The sequence below is a fragment of the Myotis daubentonii genome, chromosome 15, assembly GCF_963259705.1.
Source record: "Myotis daubentonii chromosome 15, mMyoDau2.1, whole genome shotgun sequence".
Lineage (NCBI taxonomy): Eukaryota > Metazoa > Chordata > Mammalia > Chiroptera > Vespertilionidae > Myotis > Myotis daubentonii.
In genome coordinates this window covers 8,868,215-8,887,276 of record NC_081854.1, presented here as the reverse complement: position 1 = coordinate 8,887,276, position 19,062 = coordinate 8,868,215, and the positions used below count along the sequence as shown (strand labels likewise).

Below are 19,062 nucleotides of genomic sequence, written 5' to 3'. Positions count from 1 at the left end.
CGTCGGGGCCGGGGCTGGCGGGGCGGGCAGGGCTGACCGGGAGGCCGACCGGCAGGTGCAGGTCAAGCCAGGCAGCGAGGCAGAGGGAGGACTGCGGGCTCTGGGGCCCAGGTCTCAGCTCCTCCCTGGCTGCGGGACCCTGGACCCGTGTCTTCCCCGCTCTGGGCCTCCATGGACTGATGCCGGGTACTCACTCCTCTCGGCGAGGCCGTGGGCAGGATTGGCACAGATGTGCCCGTGGGGCTCAGAGCAGAGCGTGGCACACAGTAGGCGCTCAGGCCACGGGGACTGGGACCATCATTGTCACGGGGAGGAGAGATTGGTGCTGCGTCTGGAGGGGTGTCTGCCGGGGGGAGGGTGGCACGGGGCTTGTCTGGCAGCCCCGTGCCCAGGGCCACAGGGAGGTAGTGCAGGGCACCGTGAGTCCCAGGAGGAGGGGTGGGGAGCACCGGTCCCTGGAAGTGAGGCCTGGGGACTGGAACTGTGTCAGGGCCTAAGGAGCCACAGGGGGGCTGGGAGCAGGCTGGGGCCTGGGCGTGGGGACTGGAGGCAGGGAGGCAGGGAGGCAGGGAGGCAGGGAAGAGGCCAGGACAAGAGTCCACGGGAGAGAATCAGGCCTGACCAGCGCCGGGGCCACAGGGACACAGAGGGGACGGGGAGGGAGAGTCCAGGGCAGAGGGAAGGGGCTGATGACTGACAGGACAGGGGTGTGCGCGGGAAGGGGAGCGGGGGGGGGGGGGCGGCTGGGAGTCTGGCCGTGTGACTGGGGGAATCTGGGGCCGTTCTGGGCTGGGGACCTGGTGGGGGGAGCAGATTTGGGGCACAGACTGGCTGACGCCCCATTTCTAACCTGAAGGAGGAGGATTCTACCTAAGGGGCTGGACTGCCCCCTGCCCCCTGCCCCCTGCTGTGACCTCTGACCCAGCCTCACCCCTCCCCTCCCACCCACAGCACCCTCCCCAATCCCAAAACCCTCAGAGGCCACAGCCCAACCCCTTGGCTTGGAGCTGGGGAAACCGAGGCAAAGAGGTGGAGTCACCCAGACAAGTCTGGGTCTGGCGTTCCGTCCTTGCCTGGGTCCCCTCCCTCCGCTGCACCTCCCCCCCCCCGCCCCCGTCCTGCCTTCCCACCTGACCCCTCTCGCCTGACCCCTCTCTCCTGCCCCCAGGATCTCCCCGGCTCCGTGCAGCGTGTCTGCCAGTTCCTGGGCCGGCAGCTGGGCGAGGAGGCGCTGGGCTCCGTGGTGGCTCACTCGGCCTTCGATGCCATGAAGGCCAACACCATGTCCAACTTCTCGCTGCTGCCCCCCAGCCTGCTGGACCAGCGCCATGGTGCCTTCCTCCGGAAAGGTACGGGGCCTCTGGGGTTCCACGCTCCCCAGGCCACGGCCTGGCTGTGTGGCTCGGGCGCGTTCCCCAACCTCTCTGGGCTCCCGTTTCCCCACTGTCACCTGGGGGTGCTCCCAACAGAAATGCCTCCACTGCGTCCTGTGGGCCCAGGATTGACGCCACACACAGGGCTTAGCACGGGGCGGACACAGCAGGTGCTGGGGGTGTGCCTGTCACCCCAGGCCTACCACCGCCCCCCCAGCCCCTCTCCCACCCCCCCGCCCCTCCCCCAGCTGCAAATGGGAACAAAAGGCCACGGCCAGCTCTGAACCCACGGGAGGCTATTTTTATTTATTTTTGTTGTTGTTGTTAATCCTCACCCGAGGATATTTTTCCGTTGGTTTTTTTTAAAAATATATATTTTTATTGATTTGAGAGAGGAAGGGAGAGGGGGAGAGAGAGAGAGAAGCATCAATGATGAGAGAGAATCATTGATCGGCTGTCTCCTGCACCATTGGAGATCGAGCCCACCACCTGGGCCTGGGCCCTGACTGGGAATTGAACCCTGACCTCCTGATTCATAGGTAGACGCTCAGCCACTGAGCCACCTTGCCTGGGCTGGTTTTTATTTTATTTTGTTCAGGGAGAGTGGAAGGGAGAGGGAGAGACACATCAATTGGTTGTCCCCCACACGTGTCCGGGACTGGGGTCAGGGGATCAAGCCTACAACTGAGGTCCCTGCCCGTTGACCTGATTTGAACCTGGGACTCTTCAGTCTGTGAGCCGACGCTCTATCCACTGAACCAAACCGGCTAGGGCCATGGGAGGCTAGATAAACATTCAAATGTTGCATTACATTTGTAAGTGGAAGTGTATCCGTTTCCTGTGGCTGCTATAACAAAACACCACCAATTTAGTGGCTTAAGACAACACACATTTATTCCCTTGTAGTTCTGGGTGTCAGATGTCCAAAGTCAGTTTCCCGGGGGCTGAAAGCAAAGTGCCAGCCGGCCGTTCCTTCTGGAGTCTCTAGGGCAGAACCGGCCGCTGCCTTTTCCAGTTCAGGTCCCGCCTGCATTCCTTGGCTCCTGGCCCCTTCCCTCCATCTCCAAAGCCAGCAGCGTAGCATCTTCTCAGCCGCTGACCCTCCCGTCTCCTCTTACAAAGGCCCTTGTGACTTCATGAAGTCCACCTGGATAATCAGGGTCTTTTCCCCAATCTCCAGGCCTTTCACTTAATCTCATCTACAAAGTCCCTTTTGCCGCAAAAGGTCGGTCACTCAGAGGTTCCAAGGATTAGGACACCTTGGGAGGGGGTGTCATTATTCAGCTCATTAGGGGTGCCATGTAAGATGTGATATGTGCACCTAAAATTCAATGTGAACCAAGTGACATTGGCCCCAGGATTTCAGGGACGGGGTGGAGCCCCACGATAAGAAACCTGAGGCTTGCGATTGGCGTGGCTCGGTGGTTGAGCGTTGACCTATGAACCGGGAGGGCACGGTTCGATTCCTGTCAAGGGCACATGCCTGGGTTGCAGGCTCAATCCCCAATGGGGAGCGTGTAGGAGGCAGCCGATCAGTGATTCACTCTCATCATAGATGTTTCTATCTCTCCCTCTCCTTTCCTCTCTGAAATCAATTTTGATTTCAGAGAGGAAAGGAGAGGGAGAGAGAGAGATACTGGTAGAAACATCAATGGTGAGAGAGAATCATTGATGGGTTGCCTCCTGCACGCAACCCAGGCATGTGCCCTTGACCGGTATCGAACCTGGGACCCTTCAGTCCGCAGACTGATGCTCTATCCATTGAGTCAAACCGGTTAGGGCAATAAAAATATATATAAAAAAATAATAATCAATGGAAAAAATATCTTCGGGTGAGAATTGACAACAACAACAATCAATTAACCTTCCCTTGGGTGAGGAGTTAAAAAAAAAAAAAAAGGAAGGAAGGAACTTGAGGCCGGGGGACCCCTTGCCGGCTGGGTTGCTGTACCCCAGCGATTCTGTCGCAAACCTCGGGCACAGTGCTTGGCGCCGCGAGTGCGGGAAGCAGCCCGGTGTCAGCGCAGTGACGGGAGCAGAGCCCGGGCTGCAGACGCCCTGGGGTTAGTGGCAGGTCGCAGACGTGGTGCCCCCGGGGCTGAGCAGGGTGTGCAGAGCGCTGGGTGGGGGTGGGGCGGGGGGCTGTTCTGGGCAGAGATTTAAGGGGTTCGGGGTACAGTGGCGGAAGGACAGAGGTCTGCAGGCGGGATGAGCAGGGCAGGGGGGACCCCAAGGAGAGAGGAGGCAAGAAGGGTGCCCGGGGTCTGCCAGGTCCAGGCGGCGGGTGTGAGTCAGCAACCACAGGAGGGGAGGGGGCGGCGTGGAGATGGGGCGGGGCGGGGAGGGCGGGGCTTCCGGCCGAAGGGGGCGCTGGGATGTCGGGGCAGCGCTCCGGATGCTGACCCCCCCCCCCTCCCCGCAGGGGTCTGCGGGGACTGGAAGAACCACTTCACGGTGGCGCAGAGCGAAGCCTTCGACCGCGTCTACCGCGAGCAGATGCGGGGGATGCCGACCTTCCCCTGGGACGAGGACCCCGAGGGTGCCAGTCCGGACCCCGAACCCAGCCCCGCACCCAGCCCCAGCCCAGCCCAGGCCTCCGAGCACCCGCACCCGTGACCCCGAGAATAAACGCATCGCTCCTGCGCCGGCTCCTCGATGTGCTCTGGCGGTGGCATACCGCGGGCGGGCGGCAGGGGGCGCGCGAGGCCGGGCGGGGTCCTCTTCCCCACCTGGCGCCCCGATGGGGTGGGTGACTCAGAAGCCCCATAGCGCCCGGCGCCTGACTTCCCAGAGTCGGGGTGCTGCGGCCTGGACCCCTGGATCTGAGGGAGGTGTGACCGGGACCCCGGGGTCCCCCACTAGGCTGCGGAGAATGCAAGTTGTGGGCAGGAGGCAGGTTTATTCTGAGCAGAGGTGAAAGGGAGCCCCAACAACTAACCCCTCAGCGCCCATAAAACTGTCCCAGCACCTGCCCAGCCCGTCACCAGGGCCCTGAGCCGCTGCCCAGCAGGCGTGTCCCCACCGATCTGAGTCCCTCCTCATTCAGCTCAGCCCCCTGGATTGAGGTCCCTCCTCCCCTGAGCCCAGCTCAGTTGCCCAGGTTTCTGAGCAGGTGGGCCCCAGGGACACCCCGCCCCCCAGGGTCCCCACACACAGCCCAGCCTGGGGCCCTCCGCCAGGCCTCCCCTCAGAGAAGTCCTCACATGGCCCGGGGTGGGGGGGATGTGCAATGTTCTGGGACCCCAGCTCCTCCAGACAGTCCGCCCATTTTGTAGACTGGGACACTGAGGTCTAGGGTGGGCGTGGGACTTGCCCAAGTTCTAGGATCATTGGGGGGAAATCCTTCCTGCTTCCCAGACTCTGAGGCCGGAGGCACAGCACTGTCGTCCAGCCCGGGGTGGCTCTGGCTTCTGTCAGGGTCGCCCCCTGAGTCCTGCCTGGGTGGCCCAGCCTGGCTGCCGGCCACCCCTAGGTTCCAGGGCTGTGGGTGCAGCATCGTCTCCAAACCTCCTTCTGGTCGGGGAGAGGTAGTGGAGGCGGCCGGCAGGGATGAGGGGCAGGGGGCCGCCCCAGGGCTGGGGCCTGGCCAGCGGACGGGAGTCCACCTCACTCCGGGGCCCCCCGCCAGTGCCCCGCTGCCTCATCAGGGCCTTGGCTGGGGTGTCCTTGGAGCCCCAGGACTTCTTGAGCTGTGGAGGGAGAGAGGAGGAGGTGAGCGGAGGCTCCTGGGGGCTGAGTCCAGGGAGGGAGGAGGCGAGGGAGGTGAAAGCTGGAGGAGGTGAGGGAGACAGACGATAAAGGGGAAGAAGATGAGACAGGAGAGAGAAAGACACAGAAGAGGGAGGTGAGGGAAGGAGGGCATGACACGGAGGGGAGGGGAGGAGGCCCCTGAGCTCCAGAACCACGGGGAGGTGAGCAGGGAGGCCTGGGACCCCCGGAGCTCCCAAGGGGCCAGGAGGTGTGTCCCCCCCCACCCTGCAGTTTGCAGCTGGGGAGGAACAGGAAGCAGCCAGCAGCCGCCCGCCCGGGTGGGGGCAGCAAATATTTGCCAAGGGAGGTGATGCCGGGTGAGGGTGGCCGAGGACCGGGTGGAGGTGAGTTCCTTGGCCCTGTCCTGCCCATCCCCCTTCTCCCTTGGGACCGAGGGAGGCAATTCCTGGGCTCCATCTCCCTCACCCTCAGGACCGGCCTCTAGCTCCCACTTGGCAGGCGGGGAAACTGAGGCTTAGAGGGGGTACAGCTCAGAGATCCTGGCCCCCAGGTCAGCCTGTTTCTCCCACATGGCTCTGCTCTGACCTTCTCAACAGCCTCCTTGACATGCCCAGGGTCCCCCAGAGAATTGGGGCAGGCCCTGTTGAACCCCAAGTGTCTAGCAGGGGGAGAAGGGTCCCCTCTGAGCTCATGACACTGGAATCTGGGAAGCCAGGGCAGAGAGAATGTCAAAGCCCCACCCGGGAGGCAACCAGGGCTGAGTCCCAAGCCTCCCCGGGTGCCTCAGTTTTCCCATCTGTGAAATGGATGGATGGGTGGAGAGATGCAATAACATCCGCCTCTGAGGACTGTGGCAAAGGTTAAATGTAACTACTTCTGTGAAAGCGCTTGGCCTGGGGCCTGGCACATGGGAAGGTGCCCAGGAAAGACCACTGTTTCCACCTTGGCAAGTTACCCAACCTCTCTGCTGGCCTCAGCTTTCCCCTCCGCAACAATGTGCACGGTGAGCGTCTTGCCCCGCTGACCTGGGATGAGGACGTTGTGAAATAAATTCCATTTGGGGAATTTCTAGTGAAAGAGCGAATGTGACTCTATTTCATTCTGTTGACTCCTTCTCCCAACCAAACTGAGGAGGAAGCTACCGCTCAGCCCATTTCCTAGATGAGAACACGGAGGTTCAGAGACGGCAAGTCCCCGCCCCGCCCCGGTTCTCACGGCTGGTCTATCATGGCAGGATTCACACCCCGGGCTCTTGGGGGTCTCTGCTCCTTGCTGCCCGGCGCTCCCCTGCCCAGCACACAGTGTGGGTTCAGGAAACGCCGTGTGATTAGAAACTCAGGCGAGCAGCTTGGCTTCCCGACCTCCCGGGGCCAGGCACATAGTAGGCCCTCGGAAAACAGAGGAAGGGCCCTTGAGCCCAACTGGATGACCTTGAACCAGCAAGCCCCTTCTTCCCCTTTCATGGCCTTAGCCGCCTCCACACCCCCCCACCAGCTGTTGTCATTCTCAGGGGGCCACGGGTCTCACCTCGTCCCTATCACTGGAGTCCGACAGCTGGGACAGGCGGCTCAGGTCCCACAGGGATCGGCTGGGCCGGGCTGGAGGGCCGCTGGGGGCCCGGGCGCGCTGGATGCTCCTCAGGATGTCACTGAGCGCAGGCCCCGGGGCGGCCTGGGCCTCCCGCCCGCCTCTGGCCAGGACTCGGCAGGCGGCCAGGCGCTGGGTCAGCGGCGACACGTCAGGCGGCGGCGGCGACACGGGGGCCACGGAGCGGCGGCGGGCCACACTGTGCGGGCCGCGGGCCAGCTGCAGCCCCCCCAGGGTGCTGACGAAGGGGCCCGGAGTGGGCGCCGGCGGGAGAGGCCAGGAGGCCGCGTACAGTATCCGGAACTCGCGGCTGAAGGCGTCGGCGATCTCGCCCGTCAGCAGGGTCACCAGGCCGCGGTGCAGGCGGGCGTCACTCCATGTGAAGCTGGGGGCACGGAGAGGGGGTGAGGGCCTCTGCGCAGCCCGAGATCCAGTCCCCATCACCTGTCCCCAACCTGCTCACAGGGCAGGCTGTGTGACCCGGCCCTCAGGAAACACGGGCCGCCCTCTGGCCTCCACATCCCCCTCTGTAGAATGGGACCGCCTTCCCTGTGAGGACAACGCATTAAGAAAGTTAAATGATCATCTGAACTCAGACTTGACTTTAAACCTGGGTTCTGCCGGTTTGCACAGGGTTGCCTCGGTTTCCCCCTCTGAAATGAGATGGGGTTCCTTTTCTGACGCCCACGGGGACTGTTTTGAGACGCGGCTGCTTCCTGTGGTGACCCCCATGTGTTTAGCGCTGGCTGGGTGCCAGGCTCCGGCTGCGCCTGCTCCGTGTGCCCGTTTGCTCAGCTGGAAGCTGGAGCTAAAACGCAGGAAGATTCGAGGAGAGAACATGGGTCGAGCTCTCTGCAGCTCTCTGGATCTGCGGTGAGCCGTCTCCTTCCCAGTCCTGCCATCACGGCGCTTGCTATCTAAAGCACTGGTCTTGCCCTGGCTGGTTTGGCTCAATGGATAGAGCGTCGGCCTTCGGACTGAAGGGTCCCGGGTTCGATTCCGGTCAAGGGCACATGCCCGGGTTATGGGCTTGATCCCCAGTAGGGGGGCGTGCAGGAGGCAGCTGACCAATGATTCTCTCATCATCATCATTGTTTCTCACTCCTTCTACCTGCCTCTCTGAAATCAATAAAAATAATATGTTAAACACTGGTCCTGCACACAGCAGGTGCTCAATAAATGCCCTCTTTGGGATTAAATAAACCTGGGCTCTAATCCTGGCTCTAGGGCCTTGGACACACCACGTTCTCCTCCTGAGCCTTGGTTTGCTCATCTGAGAAATGGGCTCGCAGGGGCACCCGGCAGGCGCAGCTCCCGGCACCCAGCAGGGCCGACGGCCGAGTGGCCAGGACGGTAAAGGCTGGGCCATGCGTTCTTACCTGGGCGGGGTGGCTGTGACCTCGCTCCCTGGCAGGTCAGCGGGCGAACCTGCCCCTCAGATTGTGACACCCTCGCCCACCCATGACCTCACCCCCAGAGTGGCCGTGGAACCCTAGGGGGGGTCTGTGAGGTCACCCCATTCCGCTCCACAAAGGCTGGACGGACAGCAGCGGCTGGCTGGTCTCTGTCCTGGGAATGCTTCTGAGACCCTGGGGCTGGAGACCGTGGTCACGACGAAGCTTCTGAGAGGGACGCGGAGGGTTGGGACCCGAGGACACTCCAGCTGCTGACCCTGGGAGGCCAGAACCAGGGGCAGAGGCCTCATGGGCATGCGGAGGTCCCTCAGCTGTTCCGGGAGGCCCCCGACACTCAGGGTCCGGCTCGGGCCCTGGCGCCGCTGCCAGGCCACCGTGGTCCCCGGCTGGCTACTGCTGCTGCTGCTGGCTCTGCCCCCCGGCACAACAGGGGCCAAGGACTGCATGTTCTGTGAGCTGACCGACTCCTCCGACTGCCCCGGCATCCCCATGACCTGCGGCGACGACGAGGAGTGCTTCATGGGCCAGGGGACGGCCCCCGACCTCGGCCCCGTCATCAACAAAGGCTGCCTGGAGTCCGCGCAGTGTGGCCGCCAGGAGCCCGTCACCTACCAGGGCGTCACCTACAGCCTCACCTCCAAATGCTGCGACGGCAACCTGTGCAACGGGGCCCCCACCCCCACAGGCGGCCTGCGGGCGGGGGCCGCCACCGGCCTGGCGCTGGGCGCCCTGCGGCTGCTTCACGGACCGTGACCAGCGCGGAGGGCGGGACCCCGGGCTCTGCTGCTCCTTGTGCCCCTGCCTGCTCCCCCCTTCCCCCCATCAAAGGCCAGAGGCCCTAGACAAACCCCCCGTGGCCCTGGCTTCATCCATTCTTGGCTGTCCACCCCACCCCCTCCCCCACCCTCACCCCCCAGGACCCAGGGCTCCGCCAGGCCAGAGCCTGACTTGGCGGTGGGATGCGCCCCTGGGTTTGGCTGTAATATTGCATTTCGTTGCTTCTAAGACGCCATATCTTTCCCCAATTTGATCAGGATGCTCCCTTTCATTGTGGTCCCTTAGAGTCGATGAAATCCGGTCAAAATAATATGAATAAACAACAGCTGATGTGTAGGAAGCACTTGTTATGTTCCGTGCCAGGGACCATTCTCCCACCGAATCTCCCGTGAAGCTGGGAAGGCAGATTCCCTCTGGAACGTCTCAGTCCTGGCCCTGGCGGTTCCCTAGGTGTGGTCCCCGACCAACCGGAACTTGCCGGCAAGGCCAATCCTCGGGCCCCAGCCCGGGCCAGCTGGATGGGCGTGGGGCCCAGAAATCTGGGTTGTAATGAGTCCTCTGAGTCAGCCTGAGTCATGTTCAAGGCTACACACCAGGGTCTTTGGCAAAGGTTCCTGACGGGGGATGCTACCGACATCTACTGGACGGAGGCCAGGGGTGCAGCCCAGGGAAGCTCCGGGACACAGCCCTCCTGCCCGACATGGGCAGTGCCTTGGCCGGAAAACCTCACTCTATAAAGCAGGGGTGGGAGACCTTTTTCCCGCCCAGGGCCATGTGGATATTTATAACATCATTCTCGGGCCACACAAAATTCTCAACTTAAAAATCAGCCCGTCCCATCCTGTGTGGCTCAATGGTTCCGCGTCGACCAGGAGGTCACGGTTCGATCCCGGTCAGGGCACAGGTCTGGGTTGTGGGCTCAATCAACGATTTGATGCTTTGGTGTGCAGGAAGCAGCCGATCAAGAACAATGATTCTCTCTCATCACTGATGTTTTGATCTCTCTTTCTCTCCCTCTCTTTTCCTCTTTCTCTAAAATCAGTAAAACCAAATTTTTTAAGAATCAGCCTGCTAGCCTAGCCGCCGTGGCTCTGTGGTTGAGCATCGACCTATGAACCAGGGGATCACGGTTTGATTCCCGGTCAGGGCACATGCCCGGGTTGCGGGCTCGATCCCCAGTGTGGGGCGTGCAGGAGGCAGCCGATCCATGATTCTCTTTCATCATTGATGTTTCTCTCTCTCTCTCCCTCTCCCTTCCTCTCTGAATTTAAAACAAAAACAAAAATCAGCCTGCTATATTTGGTCAAACATTTAATTAACTCTCCCCTAATGCCTTGTGGCAAGCAGGGCCAAACCAAATGATTTTGAGGGGGACTTCTACGGCCCGAGAGCCGGACGTTCCCCACCCCTGCCCTAAAGTCACTCAGCGTGTCATCCTGGTGAGCAGGGGGCACCCAGGGGTGAAGTCAGGTGCCCAGAGTCACACCCCCAGTAACTGGCAGAGCTAGGGCTTAAACTGAGCCCGTCTGTCCCAGACCCCCGCGCCCCTGCCCCCCCAAGCTGTGACCCAATGAGGTAGTTGCTCATTATCCACGCTTTCCTCAAGGTGGGGGAGGCCCAGGGTCACAGAGCTAAGAAGCTGCAGAGCCAGGGCCCAGGGGCGGGCAGATCCCAAAGAGAGCAGAGGCCGGCCATCCGACGGCCCGAGGACCGAGCCATTGGCACACCAGGTCTCATTCCTTCCCGGACACTCTGAGAGGTGGCGTTACTCACCCCGGCCGCCTGGGACTCCAGGCCTGGCCTCCCGGTTTGGAAAGTCCTACGTACACACTGCAGGCCCCATTCTCCAGAGAGGAAGCCGGCCAGAGAGGTGAAGACTCACCCAGGCCACCAGCGAGGCCAGTAGCAGGGCCCGGGCGGGGGCCAGGCCTGGCTCCAACCCTAAGCCCGGTCCCAACGACAACCCCTCTCCTGGCAGGTGTTCAGACCCATTTCACAGACGAGGAGCCAGAGGCGGGGCGGGGGTCCGCGTGCTCGGAGGCTGGGGACAGGACGCGGGGTGAGGGCTGTACCTGTAGGACCCTGAGATGACCCTCTCGCCGTCCAGCAGCACGAACTTCTCCCGCACCCCGCCCGTCACCTGCCGTCGCCGGCGGCTCTGGAAACTGCAGCCCCGCAGGACGCGGATGTCCAGGTTCTGGGAGGTGGGGGGACACAGCCTCGCTGAGGCGGACCTCACAGACTTCCACCTGGGGGGTCCTCCAGGCTGCCCGCCCTCCCCATCACTTTGTGGTTGTCCCAGCTTCCCCAGGGCCACCAATCGTGGGATTCAGGGGTCTCCTGGGGGTTCCCCCAACTCAGAGGGACCCTGTGGGAAGGCCCACCTGCTTCCCCCAGTGCCATGGGCACCAGATCCCTGGGGACCCTCTCCGCTGGCACCCACCTCGCTGGCCCAGGACCCACCCCGGGGACGGGTCTCCCTCCGCTGCCCCCCGCACCAGGGGGATAGGGACTCAGGTCCCTTCCGCCAGGCCCTACCTCAGTGGCCCAGGGATTCACCCCCAGCTGCTGGGCCAGGGTCAGGAAGGCAGGCAGCTGCTGGCGGTCCAGGAGCAGGTAGACGGGCACCCAGCGGCGGGTGGCAGCATCCACCATGTCCAAAAGCAGGTCTGGGTCGGTGAATATGTCCATGACGACGGCCACCAGCTGGGGGGCGGGGAGAGGGGCTGTGGATAGAGCCTGGGGCTTGGGGGACCCTCGGAAGGTGGGGCCCTAGCGGTGAGATGCTGGAGGGCTGAGGTTAAGGGCCCGGCTCTGTGGGATGGTTACACAGTGCCTGCACGTGAACAAGGGGCAGAACTCCCTGGAGCCCTCGAGCTCGGCTGTGTCATTGTCATCATGTCAACAGTGGTGAACGGGGTCCCCGAGCTGGGCCTGCTCCGGGCGTGGGCTGGGTGCCTGTGCAGCGCAGTGCACTGTGGGAACCTGCACACCTGGGACCCGGGGGCGCCCTGGAGCCAGGGGCAGAGGGAGGGCTGATCTGCTGGGTCAGCAAGGGGAGCTCGGGGCTGGGCGGCTGCCAGGGACCTGGGTCTTGCAGGCAGAAGGTGTGGGGATGAGCCCTGAGCCCTGATTCCTGGTTCAAGTCTCTGCTTGGCCACTCCAGGCGGGAGACTTAACGTCCCATGCCTCAATTTCCCCATCTCCTAAATGGACGTAGTGAGTCCCAACCTCACAGGGCCCTTGTGAGAATTACACGTTAACCCAGGTAAGGTACTGGGCGTGGGAGCTGGCAAACACCAAACCTTTTCAATAAAAAGGGGCCGGCCAGGGGGCCGCAGGGGAGACAACCGGGCCCTCCCTGGGGGCGGGGGAGGGGGGGGGAGGGTCGATGACTGAGACAAGAGGGATCATAATTAGGCCCAAGGGGCATGGATGTGTAAGGGCTGAGGATGGGGTCCCTCATATCTAAGAGGCTGAGGACGGAGTCTGGGGGTGTGGACTCCTGGGTCCAGGCATGTGAACCTGACAGTCCCCGGAGGGCCTGGGTGCGAATCCCTGGCCCAGGGGATGGTACTCCCGGGCCGGGAGCTGCAGGGAGGATGTCTGGGTCTGGGGAATGGACTCCAGGCCCCCCAGGCCCTGCCCCCACCTTGCAGGCGGCCTGGATTTCCTGGTGCATCAGCTCCTTGAGGGGCGGGTGGCCCTCGCCCGGCGGCTGGGTGTACAGCTGCGCCCGGGTGATGCCCTTCCAGCCCGAGTCCTCCGGCCAGCCCAGCCGCAGCACCGGCACCGGCTCCTCCGACTGTCCCGGCCAGTAGGTCAGGCTGCGGGGGTCCCCGCTGGCCACGGCTCCCTCGGCGCTGCCGGGCTCCTGCTTGGCCGCCGTCCAGTCCTCAGCCGCGGCGGCCAGGCCCTGGAGCTCAGCCCGGCTCAGGAAGGGCCGCAGCTCCTCTCGCTGCACACACACCTCGAAGGCCTCGGCGCCCTCACTCAGCAGAACCTCGAGCGCCAGCCGCTGGCCCTCGGAATACAGGAAGCCTGGGCTGGTCTCCGTCAGGGGCGGCTCCCCGGCCGTCGACGCCACTTCTTCCAGGGCTGCCAGCTGCGAGGCCGCCATGGGGCCCCCGGGGCGGACCTTGAGGCTGGGTGTCTGAGGGTGTGGCCGTCTCCCAGGCACTGACCATCAGGGTCTCCTGTCGGCTTCCTATGCCAGGCTTGCAGGGCAGCTGAGGAATCCGGTGGCTCGCTGTGCTGTCCTGACCGTCAGGCTGCGCAAATGACCGGCCGACTGACGCTGCTCAGACCAACGGCCCGCCGGCCTGCAGCCGCCATGGCTGGCCGGCCATCCGACCTTGCTGTCAGCTGTGTGACGATCTGGCTGCCCCCACAAGTGGTCCTGCGTGTGGGTTTGGCTGAGCACCTGGCACTGTCTCCGAACTCGGTGACCTGTCAGCTGCCCATCTCTGCTCCGGCACACGACAGCCTCCAGCCTGCTGGCCCCACCAGCCCTCCCGCTGGCTCAGGCGTGGTCAGGCTGACCACCTACCTGTCCCGGCCCAAGGCCCACTACTGCCTGGCCATCTCCAGGCAACAGGCTACCTGCCTGGCTGCAACCACCTGAATGTCTCTCACCAAAGGGAGAGCAGGCTGCCTGTGTGCCCCCGGCCGACAGCACGTCTTACTGACCCTCTGGCCGTCCCTTCGATTGGCTGGAAGGCCAACAGGCTCAATGCCTGACCGCCCCGTGGGACTCCCCTCTGTGTCCAGGGGATGCTTCTCCCGGCAACTGGCCGGCTAGCTCACAGCTCTCACCGGCCGACCACTCTGGACCCGCCTGAGCCCTGGGGAAATGTACTCCAGCCCTCAGCCTGGGCATCGCCCTTCCCGGCCAGGAGCTCGGTCTCCCCAGTGGGTGGGCCTTCACACCCGCTCAGGCTGCTACAGTGGGGAGAGCGCTCCACAGGGGGTCTCCTTACCGGCCCAGGACCAACTCAACCCCTCTAGCCTGAGGGCAGCCTAGATAGGGCCACCTCCCGGGACTGGGTGCCCCTGCCTGTCCTCTGATCTATGCTGACCCCTGGTTTGGGGGCCTGAATTCCACTATCTCCTGCTAGCTGACTGCATGCTTATGCCTAATGGAAGTTGGACAGGACCACTCTACGTCATTTGAGGCTCCTGACCCAACCTGTGGACCCCAATTCGTGCAACCCCGCCTTCCAACCCCAGCACCCAGATGCCCCCTTCCTCCAGGGCACAGCGACTAGCCCTGCAAGAGAAGGAAGAGGAATAAAGCCAGGCCCCCTCTCCCTCCTGCCCGGCCAGCCCGCCACCCCCTGCCCCTCCTCTTGCCTTTTTGGGAGGACAATGTAATCCGGGTCTTCAAGCCTGAGCCTATTTCTGCTTCTTCCTCCGGCCGACTGGCCTCATTCATCAGGCTTCACCCAGGCATCCTGGGAACCCAGCCCCTTGTGTAAACACAGGGAGGGCCCACGCAGGTCCCCGGGGGAGGTCTGGGGTGTGGGGTCCAGGGTATGAGGTCCCGACCCGGGAGCACTCACCAGGCTGCCTCCCCAGAGGCCAGAGGCCCGCGGCCCGCCAGACTCAGGTTTCAGGAAAGGGGGTGCCTCACCTGCGCCCACAGCAGCCCCACCTCCACACTTCCCTGTCCAAGCCTGCCCAGTATCTTTAGTGCAGGGGAGGGGACCACGGGTCCTTTAAGAGGGGTGTGGCTGTTCCCAGGAAGCAGGCGCAGAAACACCTGACACCTGGCTCTTGGGAAGGAGGCGGGGCTTCCTCAATAGCGGGCTGCAAGGGTCCTACAGGTGCAGGGGCCCGGAAGCAGCTGAGCAGACCTGACCGCCAGAGGGCGCCCGCAGGCTGAGGCGGAAGGAAGGCGGGCGGAGGAACACCTGGCGGAGGAGGGGCTGGTCTCCATGGAGACCTGCGCGGGTGTCCAATTCCCCGAACAAATGCCTCCTGGCCCACAGGCTCACCTCCCAACTCCACCCCCAGTAACACACACAGGCCATCAGCATCCAAAACCTTTAATAACATGATAGGATTTAGGGTTAGTTTTTGTAGCCGCGGCTGGCCCGGCGGCCTCTGGCACGCTCGAACTTCCGGCCCTTGGATCGCACGTAGGGTCTGCGGGGAAGAGAGAGGAGGTCAGTGCCGACTGTAGCGGGGACACCGCCAGGGATGCTGCCTCTAGCTGAGCAGCACAGACACCAGGGGGGCCTCAGTACTGATACCAACTGGGCAATCTGGCCGTGCAGGAAGCCAAGATGGCAAAGTGGGTGGTGAAGCCAGCACCAGGTCCTGGGGGTCAACCTGAGAGCCCGGAGGCGGGTAAAATGCAGACCCCACCTGGGAGATGCCAACTCGGCCTCAACCAGCTGCCCCTTGAACACCAGCTGCACAGGGAGCACAGCTGTGAGTCTGGAGGGCGAGTGGGTAGGACGAGGCGGGGAGCTGTAGGGAGGACGGAGGCTGGCTGGTGTGAGAAACGGAAGCCTGGCAAGGCCTCGACTGCACTGCGGGAGTCAGGGCTGAAGCACAGGCTGGCATACTCACTTGGTGTGGCTGTGGGGGGTTCCTGGGGCCTTGCCGAAATGCCTGTACACCTCGCGGCCCTTGCGAGGACCTGGGGGAGGGAAGGAAGGGGCAGATCAGGCAGAAACCCAGCACCCAGGGCTCCTGCAAGGAGCCCCTTTCCCGGGCTCAGGCTGATGGGGAAGTCCCAGTCTGTCAGCGGTCACACTGCTCACCCCCCTCACTCACACGGGGACCTGGCCCCACCATGGAGACTAAGCATCGCTCACCAGAAAGCAAGACGGTGCCACAGCCCTTGGGGGAGTCCAGGGCCAGCTGGTCGAAGGTGAGAATCTTGCCCCCAGCCTTGAGGATGCGGCTCCGGGCGCGGCTGCTCACACGAAGGGCACACACCTAGGGGACACAGAGGACAGGTCCAGCCGGAGCCCCCTGCATGGCCGCCAGGGGCTGCTGGGACTTACGTTCACTGCCCTGGCCCCACAGAGAAGCCCTGCTGCTTGCTCAGCCCTATAACTAACTCCTGTTAGAGGGAGCAACCCAAGTGGACAACAGCTGTTTTTATCACTTTACTTCCAGAAACTCCTTAGAAGGCAGCAATTCAAAGCCATTGCGCCTTACGGAAACTGAGGCATAAAAAGATTTAGGGCCTCAGTGGATAGAGCACTGGCCCTCGGACTGAAGGGTCCCAGGTTTGATTCCGGTCAAGGGCACATGGCTGGGTTGAAGGCTCAATCCCCAGAGTGGGGAATGCAGGAGGCAGCCAATCAATGATTCTCATAATTGGTATTTCCATCTCTCCATTCCTCTGAAATCGATAAAAAACATATTAAACAAAGAAAAAAGGTTTAGGACTTTGTCCAAAGATGACAAAGTGACAGAGAGATCTAGACTCGAACCCAGGTTGTCTGGCTCAAGAGCCAGCAGTCAGCAGCGCCCAGAGGGGCTTGCCCAGGGACGCAGGACGTCACCCCACTCAGAGCCCCTCCCCACTCACCTTCAGTTTGGGCACCTCCTGGATCCTCACGTCATCAGTTATAGTCCCCACAACCACGGCAGTTTTGCCCTCCCGGCCAGGAAGCTTCATCTTGCGGATCTTTGGGGGAGGAGATCCACATTAAGTCCCGCCTGGGGTCTGAATCCAATCCCGCAGCTTCAGGCAACCAAGGACCAGGACAGCTGGCCCTAAACCCACCCTCACCCATCTCTCACACTAGCACAGGCCTAAGCTAGGTTCCAGGTTTCTCAACAGACCTCCCCCAGGAGGGTCCTTGACATCCAAGACTTGTGTTGCATGACCCGAAGCCTCAGGATGACGTCATGAAGCCACGGTAGCCACCCCACCCCACCCCACAAGGCCAAGCAGCCAAGCCAGGGTCAGAGCTCCAAGCCCACCCTCCCGGCCAGAGCCCAGCTCCAGACACAATCCAGTTGCTCCCCGGGCTGGCTGTCCCCCCGGCAGCCCCTCACCATCCGGGAAAGGGACAGAGGCGGCCGGTTGGTGCGGCTCATGAACAACCTCTTCAGCACCACTTGGTTGAAGGTGGAGTTGGTTCTTCTGGCCAAAAACCTGTATAGCTGGAGGGAAAGGGAAATGATGAACGAGAACTTCCAGGCCAGGCTCCCCTCCCTCCCAACGTTCTAGGGGCAAACAAATGCCTTCTGGCTTTCCCCGATCTCGGGGAGCTCCGGGGAGAGCCAGCCCAGGTCCATCCTGGTCAGGGCCCCAGAAAATCCTCCCCCCTCACCCCAACCCCCAGCTGTACACAGCACAGAAGCTGGAAGCACCGAACTTCCAGAAGCTCTGAGACGTGAGCCCAGGGGCAAGCCGCTGAGAGGAGCCTGGGGCGACAGGAGCATGGAAGCCCTGGACGTTGCAGGTTTGGGGTGGCCCTGCCCAAGGGCCACAGGCCCCCACCTCACCTTGACCAACAGCCTTAGGTAGATGTCCTGGCTCTTGGGCTCCTTGCGCCGAACCTTTCGGTCTTTGTTGTGGCGGATGTCGACTCCCTGCAGGGTAAAGGGGGGACCGTAGACCCCACTGTGAGCTGCAGATTACTCACCCCGTGACCATTACCAATGATTGTCTCCCAGAGAGAGCCAGAGCCCCGGTCTCTGCAGACACAACAAATCCCAGGTCCACCCCCGGGAAAGTCGCTTCAACTCTCTGGACTTCAAAAGGAACCCCCTGTACAAAGGGGCTAACCCTACATGCAAAGCCTTTACGTGGCACCCAGCCCGTTGGGGGAAGTTTTAACACAGAAGCCACATTGACTCAGTCAACATTTTTATTTCTTTATAAATTGACTTTTTCGACAAGGCGCCTAAGTTCTCAATGCTGCTCCCACGCATGGAGAATGGCCGAAGAAAACATTCCCAACAACCGCAGGCTAAGAAGGTTCCCACTTCAGCGTTAAGAAAACTCAGGAAGGCCCACGACTCCCCCAGCCTGTTTCGGGGAGGTTTCCTTTGCAGACTGTTATGCCAGCTGCCGTTTAACCAACACTTATGCGCGAGTCCATGGTGAGCACGTCACACAACCTCTCCCCAAACTCGAACCTGAGAGGCAGGACTGCTGTGCTCCCATTAAAAAGATGGAGCAAGTCGGGCACAGGCCGGGGGAGCCAGATCACAGGGCGGGCGGGGAGCCCAGACTCGCACGGAGGCCTGCCTGTCCCCAAACCCGGGCTCGGGACGCTCGACAACCCCCCCAGAACCCAACCTTTCGGGTTGGGGAGTGACAGGTCCGGGCAGGGGCGGCAGAAGGCCGGAGGCTGAATGGCTGTGGCACCAGCGCCTAGGATCCTGGCTCCGCCACTTCCTGGCATTTCGACCCCGGTGGTATCACTTAGCCACTCGTACCTCACCTCGGGCATCTATTCAATGGGAGCTATCAGGGAAAACTACGGGAGGGGTGGAGGCTGTCAGGACTGACGCATCCCTGCTTTTCGGGGGCCCCTAAATAGCCCCGCCACCACGGGAATCGCCTCTTTCGGACACCCCCAGGGCCCCTGCCTTCTTCTGGCGCGCCCCAAGCCCGAAACCGCGGTGGATGGAGGCGGATGGCCCAGCCCCAGACGCCTTCAAAGCGCACTCACCATGATGGCGCCTTCTGCTCCACCAGGTCCGGGAAGAGAGAGCGGCGCCGGGTGGGCGGGGAAAGCCTGCAGCGAGCGGCGCCTACGTGACGTCACACTAGCGCGACCCGGCACGCTAAGGAGAGTAGGGCTTCTCTATGGTGAATCGGACTGACGGCTAGATAGGCGTTTCCGGAATTGGGGGGGGCGGGACAACCAAAGAGGAAAAAGGGCCAGCACGTCGGGGCCTCTCTAGCCCTACCCAGACCCTGGTCTCGATGCTCTTCCGGAAGAAAGGGATCTGGGAGCGAGACAGATGTCGCGCGCGGACCTGGGAGGACTGGTCGCGCCGGGACTCTCTGGCCCGAAGCCGACAACCTCTCTGTGACTTCAGGAGGACTGGGCAGGAAGAATGTTGGCGAGGAGGAGGCGGGGCAGGAGGGGCTGGTCTAGACCGCGGGGAAACCTCTGACTCCGCGCTCGGGTCATTTCCTTATCAGACTGTCTTATCTGGTGCTGTGCTTCCAGGCGCGGCCGCAGCTTGGGAAGTCCTGCTGGAGGTCTAACCCG

The 19,062-nt window shown here is 62.5% G+C and overlaps 4 protein-coding genes across 6 annotated transcripts in view; 2 read left to right on the top strand and 2 right to left on the bottom strand.

Moving 5' to 3' along the window:
* Positions 1 to 4,015, top strand: part of SULT2B1 (sulfotransferase family 2B member 1) — a 34,552-nt gene extending 30,537 nt beyond the window's left edge. Inside the window, exons 6-7 of the mRNA XM_059665981.1 lie at positions 1,169 to 1,349; positions 3,796 to 4,015. Coding sequence (XP_059521964.1) covers positions 1,169 to 1,349; positions 3,796 to 3,989 — 375 coding nt within the window. The 3' untranslated portion in view covers positions 3,990 to 4,015. The remainder of the gene's footprint in view (positions 1 to 1,168; positions 1,350 to 3,795) is intronic.
* A 72-nt stretch (positions 4,016 to 4,087) lies between these two features.
* On the bottom strand, positions 4,088 to 13,004 carry FAM83E (family with sequence similarity 83 member E). The gene is made up of 5 exons (XM_059665974.1): positions 12,516 to 13,004; positions 11,402 to 11,569; positions 10,936 to 11,060; positions 6,603 to 7,056; positions 4,088 to 5,056 (listed from the first exon to the last, which is right to left on the bottom strand). Exons 1-5 carry the CDS (start codon positions 12,981 to 12,983, stop codon positions 4,787 to 4,789), a joined length of 1,485 nt encoding a protein of 494 aa, XP_059521957.1. The 5' UTR covers positions 12,984 to 13,004; the 3' UTR covers positions 4,088 to 4,786.
* SPACA4 (sperm acrosome associated 4) lies at positions 8,375 to 8,928 on the top strand. Its single transcript, XM_059667267.1, has one exon. It carries the CDS (start codon positions 8,375 to 8,377, stop codon positions 8,837 to 8,839), a length of 465 nt encoding a protein of 154 aa, XP_059523250.1. The 3' UTR covers positions 8,840 to 8,928.
* A 1,888-nt stretch (positions 13,005 to 14,892) lies between the features above and the next one.
* On the bottom strand, positions 14,893 to 18,648 carry RPL18 (ribosomal protein L18). Of its 3 annotated transcripts, none has more exons than XM_059665987.1 (7): positions 18,514 to 18,648; positions 17,339 to 17,425; positions 16,886 to 16,993; positions 16,413 to 16,511; positions 15,688 to 15,811; positions 15,440 to 15,509; positions 14,893 to 15,010 (listed from the first exon to the last, which is right to left on the bottom strand). In XM_059665987.1, the coding sequence occupies exons 1-7, from the start codon at positions 18,514 to 18,516 to the stop codon at positions 14,935 to 14,937; spliced, it is 567 nt and encodes a 188-aa protein (XP_059521970.1). In that variant the 5' UTR covers positions 18,517 to 18,648; the 3' UTR covers positions 14,893 to 14,934. The 3 variants fall into 3 exon arrangements, with proteins under 3 accessions (XP_059521970.1, XP_059521968.1, XP_059521969.1); XM_059665985.1 differs by lacking the exon at positions 18,514 to 18,648 and adding an exon at positions 18,283 to 18,306; XM_059665986.1 differs by lacking the exon at positions 18,514 to 18,648 and adding an exon at positions 18,283 to 18,306 and having other exon boundaries at positions 16,935 to 16,985.
* Between the last annotated feature and the right edge of the window lie 414 nt (positions 18,649 to 19,062).

Bases quoted from the DNA above. Each gene is read 5' to 3' on its own strand.
- RPL18 (XM_059665985.1), bottom strand. The intron at 15,812-16,412 runs GTGAGTGGGGAG...TGTGTCCCCTAG, and splicing joins AGGAGGTGCCCAAACTGAAG to GTGTGTGCCCTTCGTGTGAG. The intron at 15,510-15,687 runs GTGAGCGATGCT...TCCCTCCCCCAG, and splicing joins TGGCACCGTCTTGCTTTCTG to GTCCTCGCAAGGGCCGCGAG.
- FAM83E (XM_059665974.1), bottom strand. From the start codon at position 12,983: ATGGCGGCCTCGCAGCTGGCAGCCCTGGAAGAAGTGGCGTCGACGGCC. The intron at 11,061-11,401 runs GTAGGGCCTGGC...CCCACCTCCCAG, and splicing joins TGAATCCCTGGGCCACTGAG to AACCTGGACATCCGCGTCCT. The intron at 5,057-6,602 runs GTGGCCCCCTGA...CCACAGCTCAAG, and splicing joins ATAGGGACGAGGTGAGACCC to AAGTCCTGGGGCTCCAAGGA.
- SPACA4 (XM_059667267.1), top strand. From the start codon at position 8,375: ATGGGCATGCGGAGGTCCCTCAGCTGTTCCGGGAGGCCCCCGACACTC.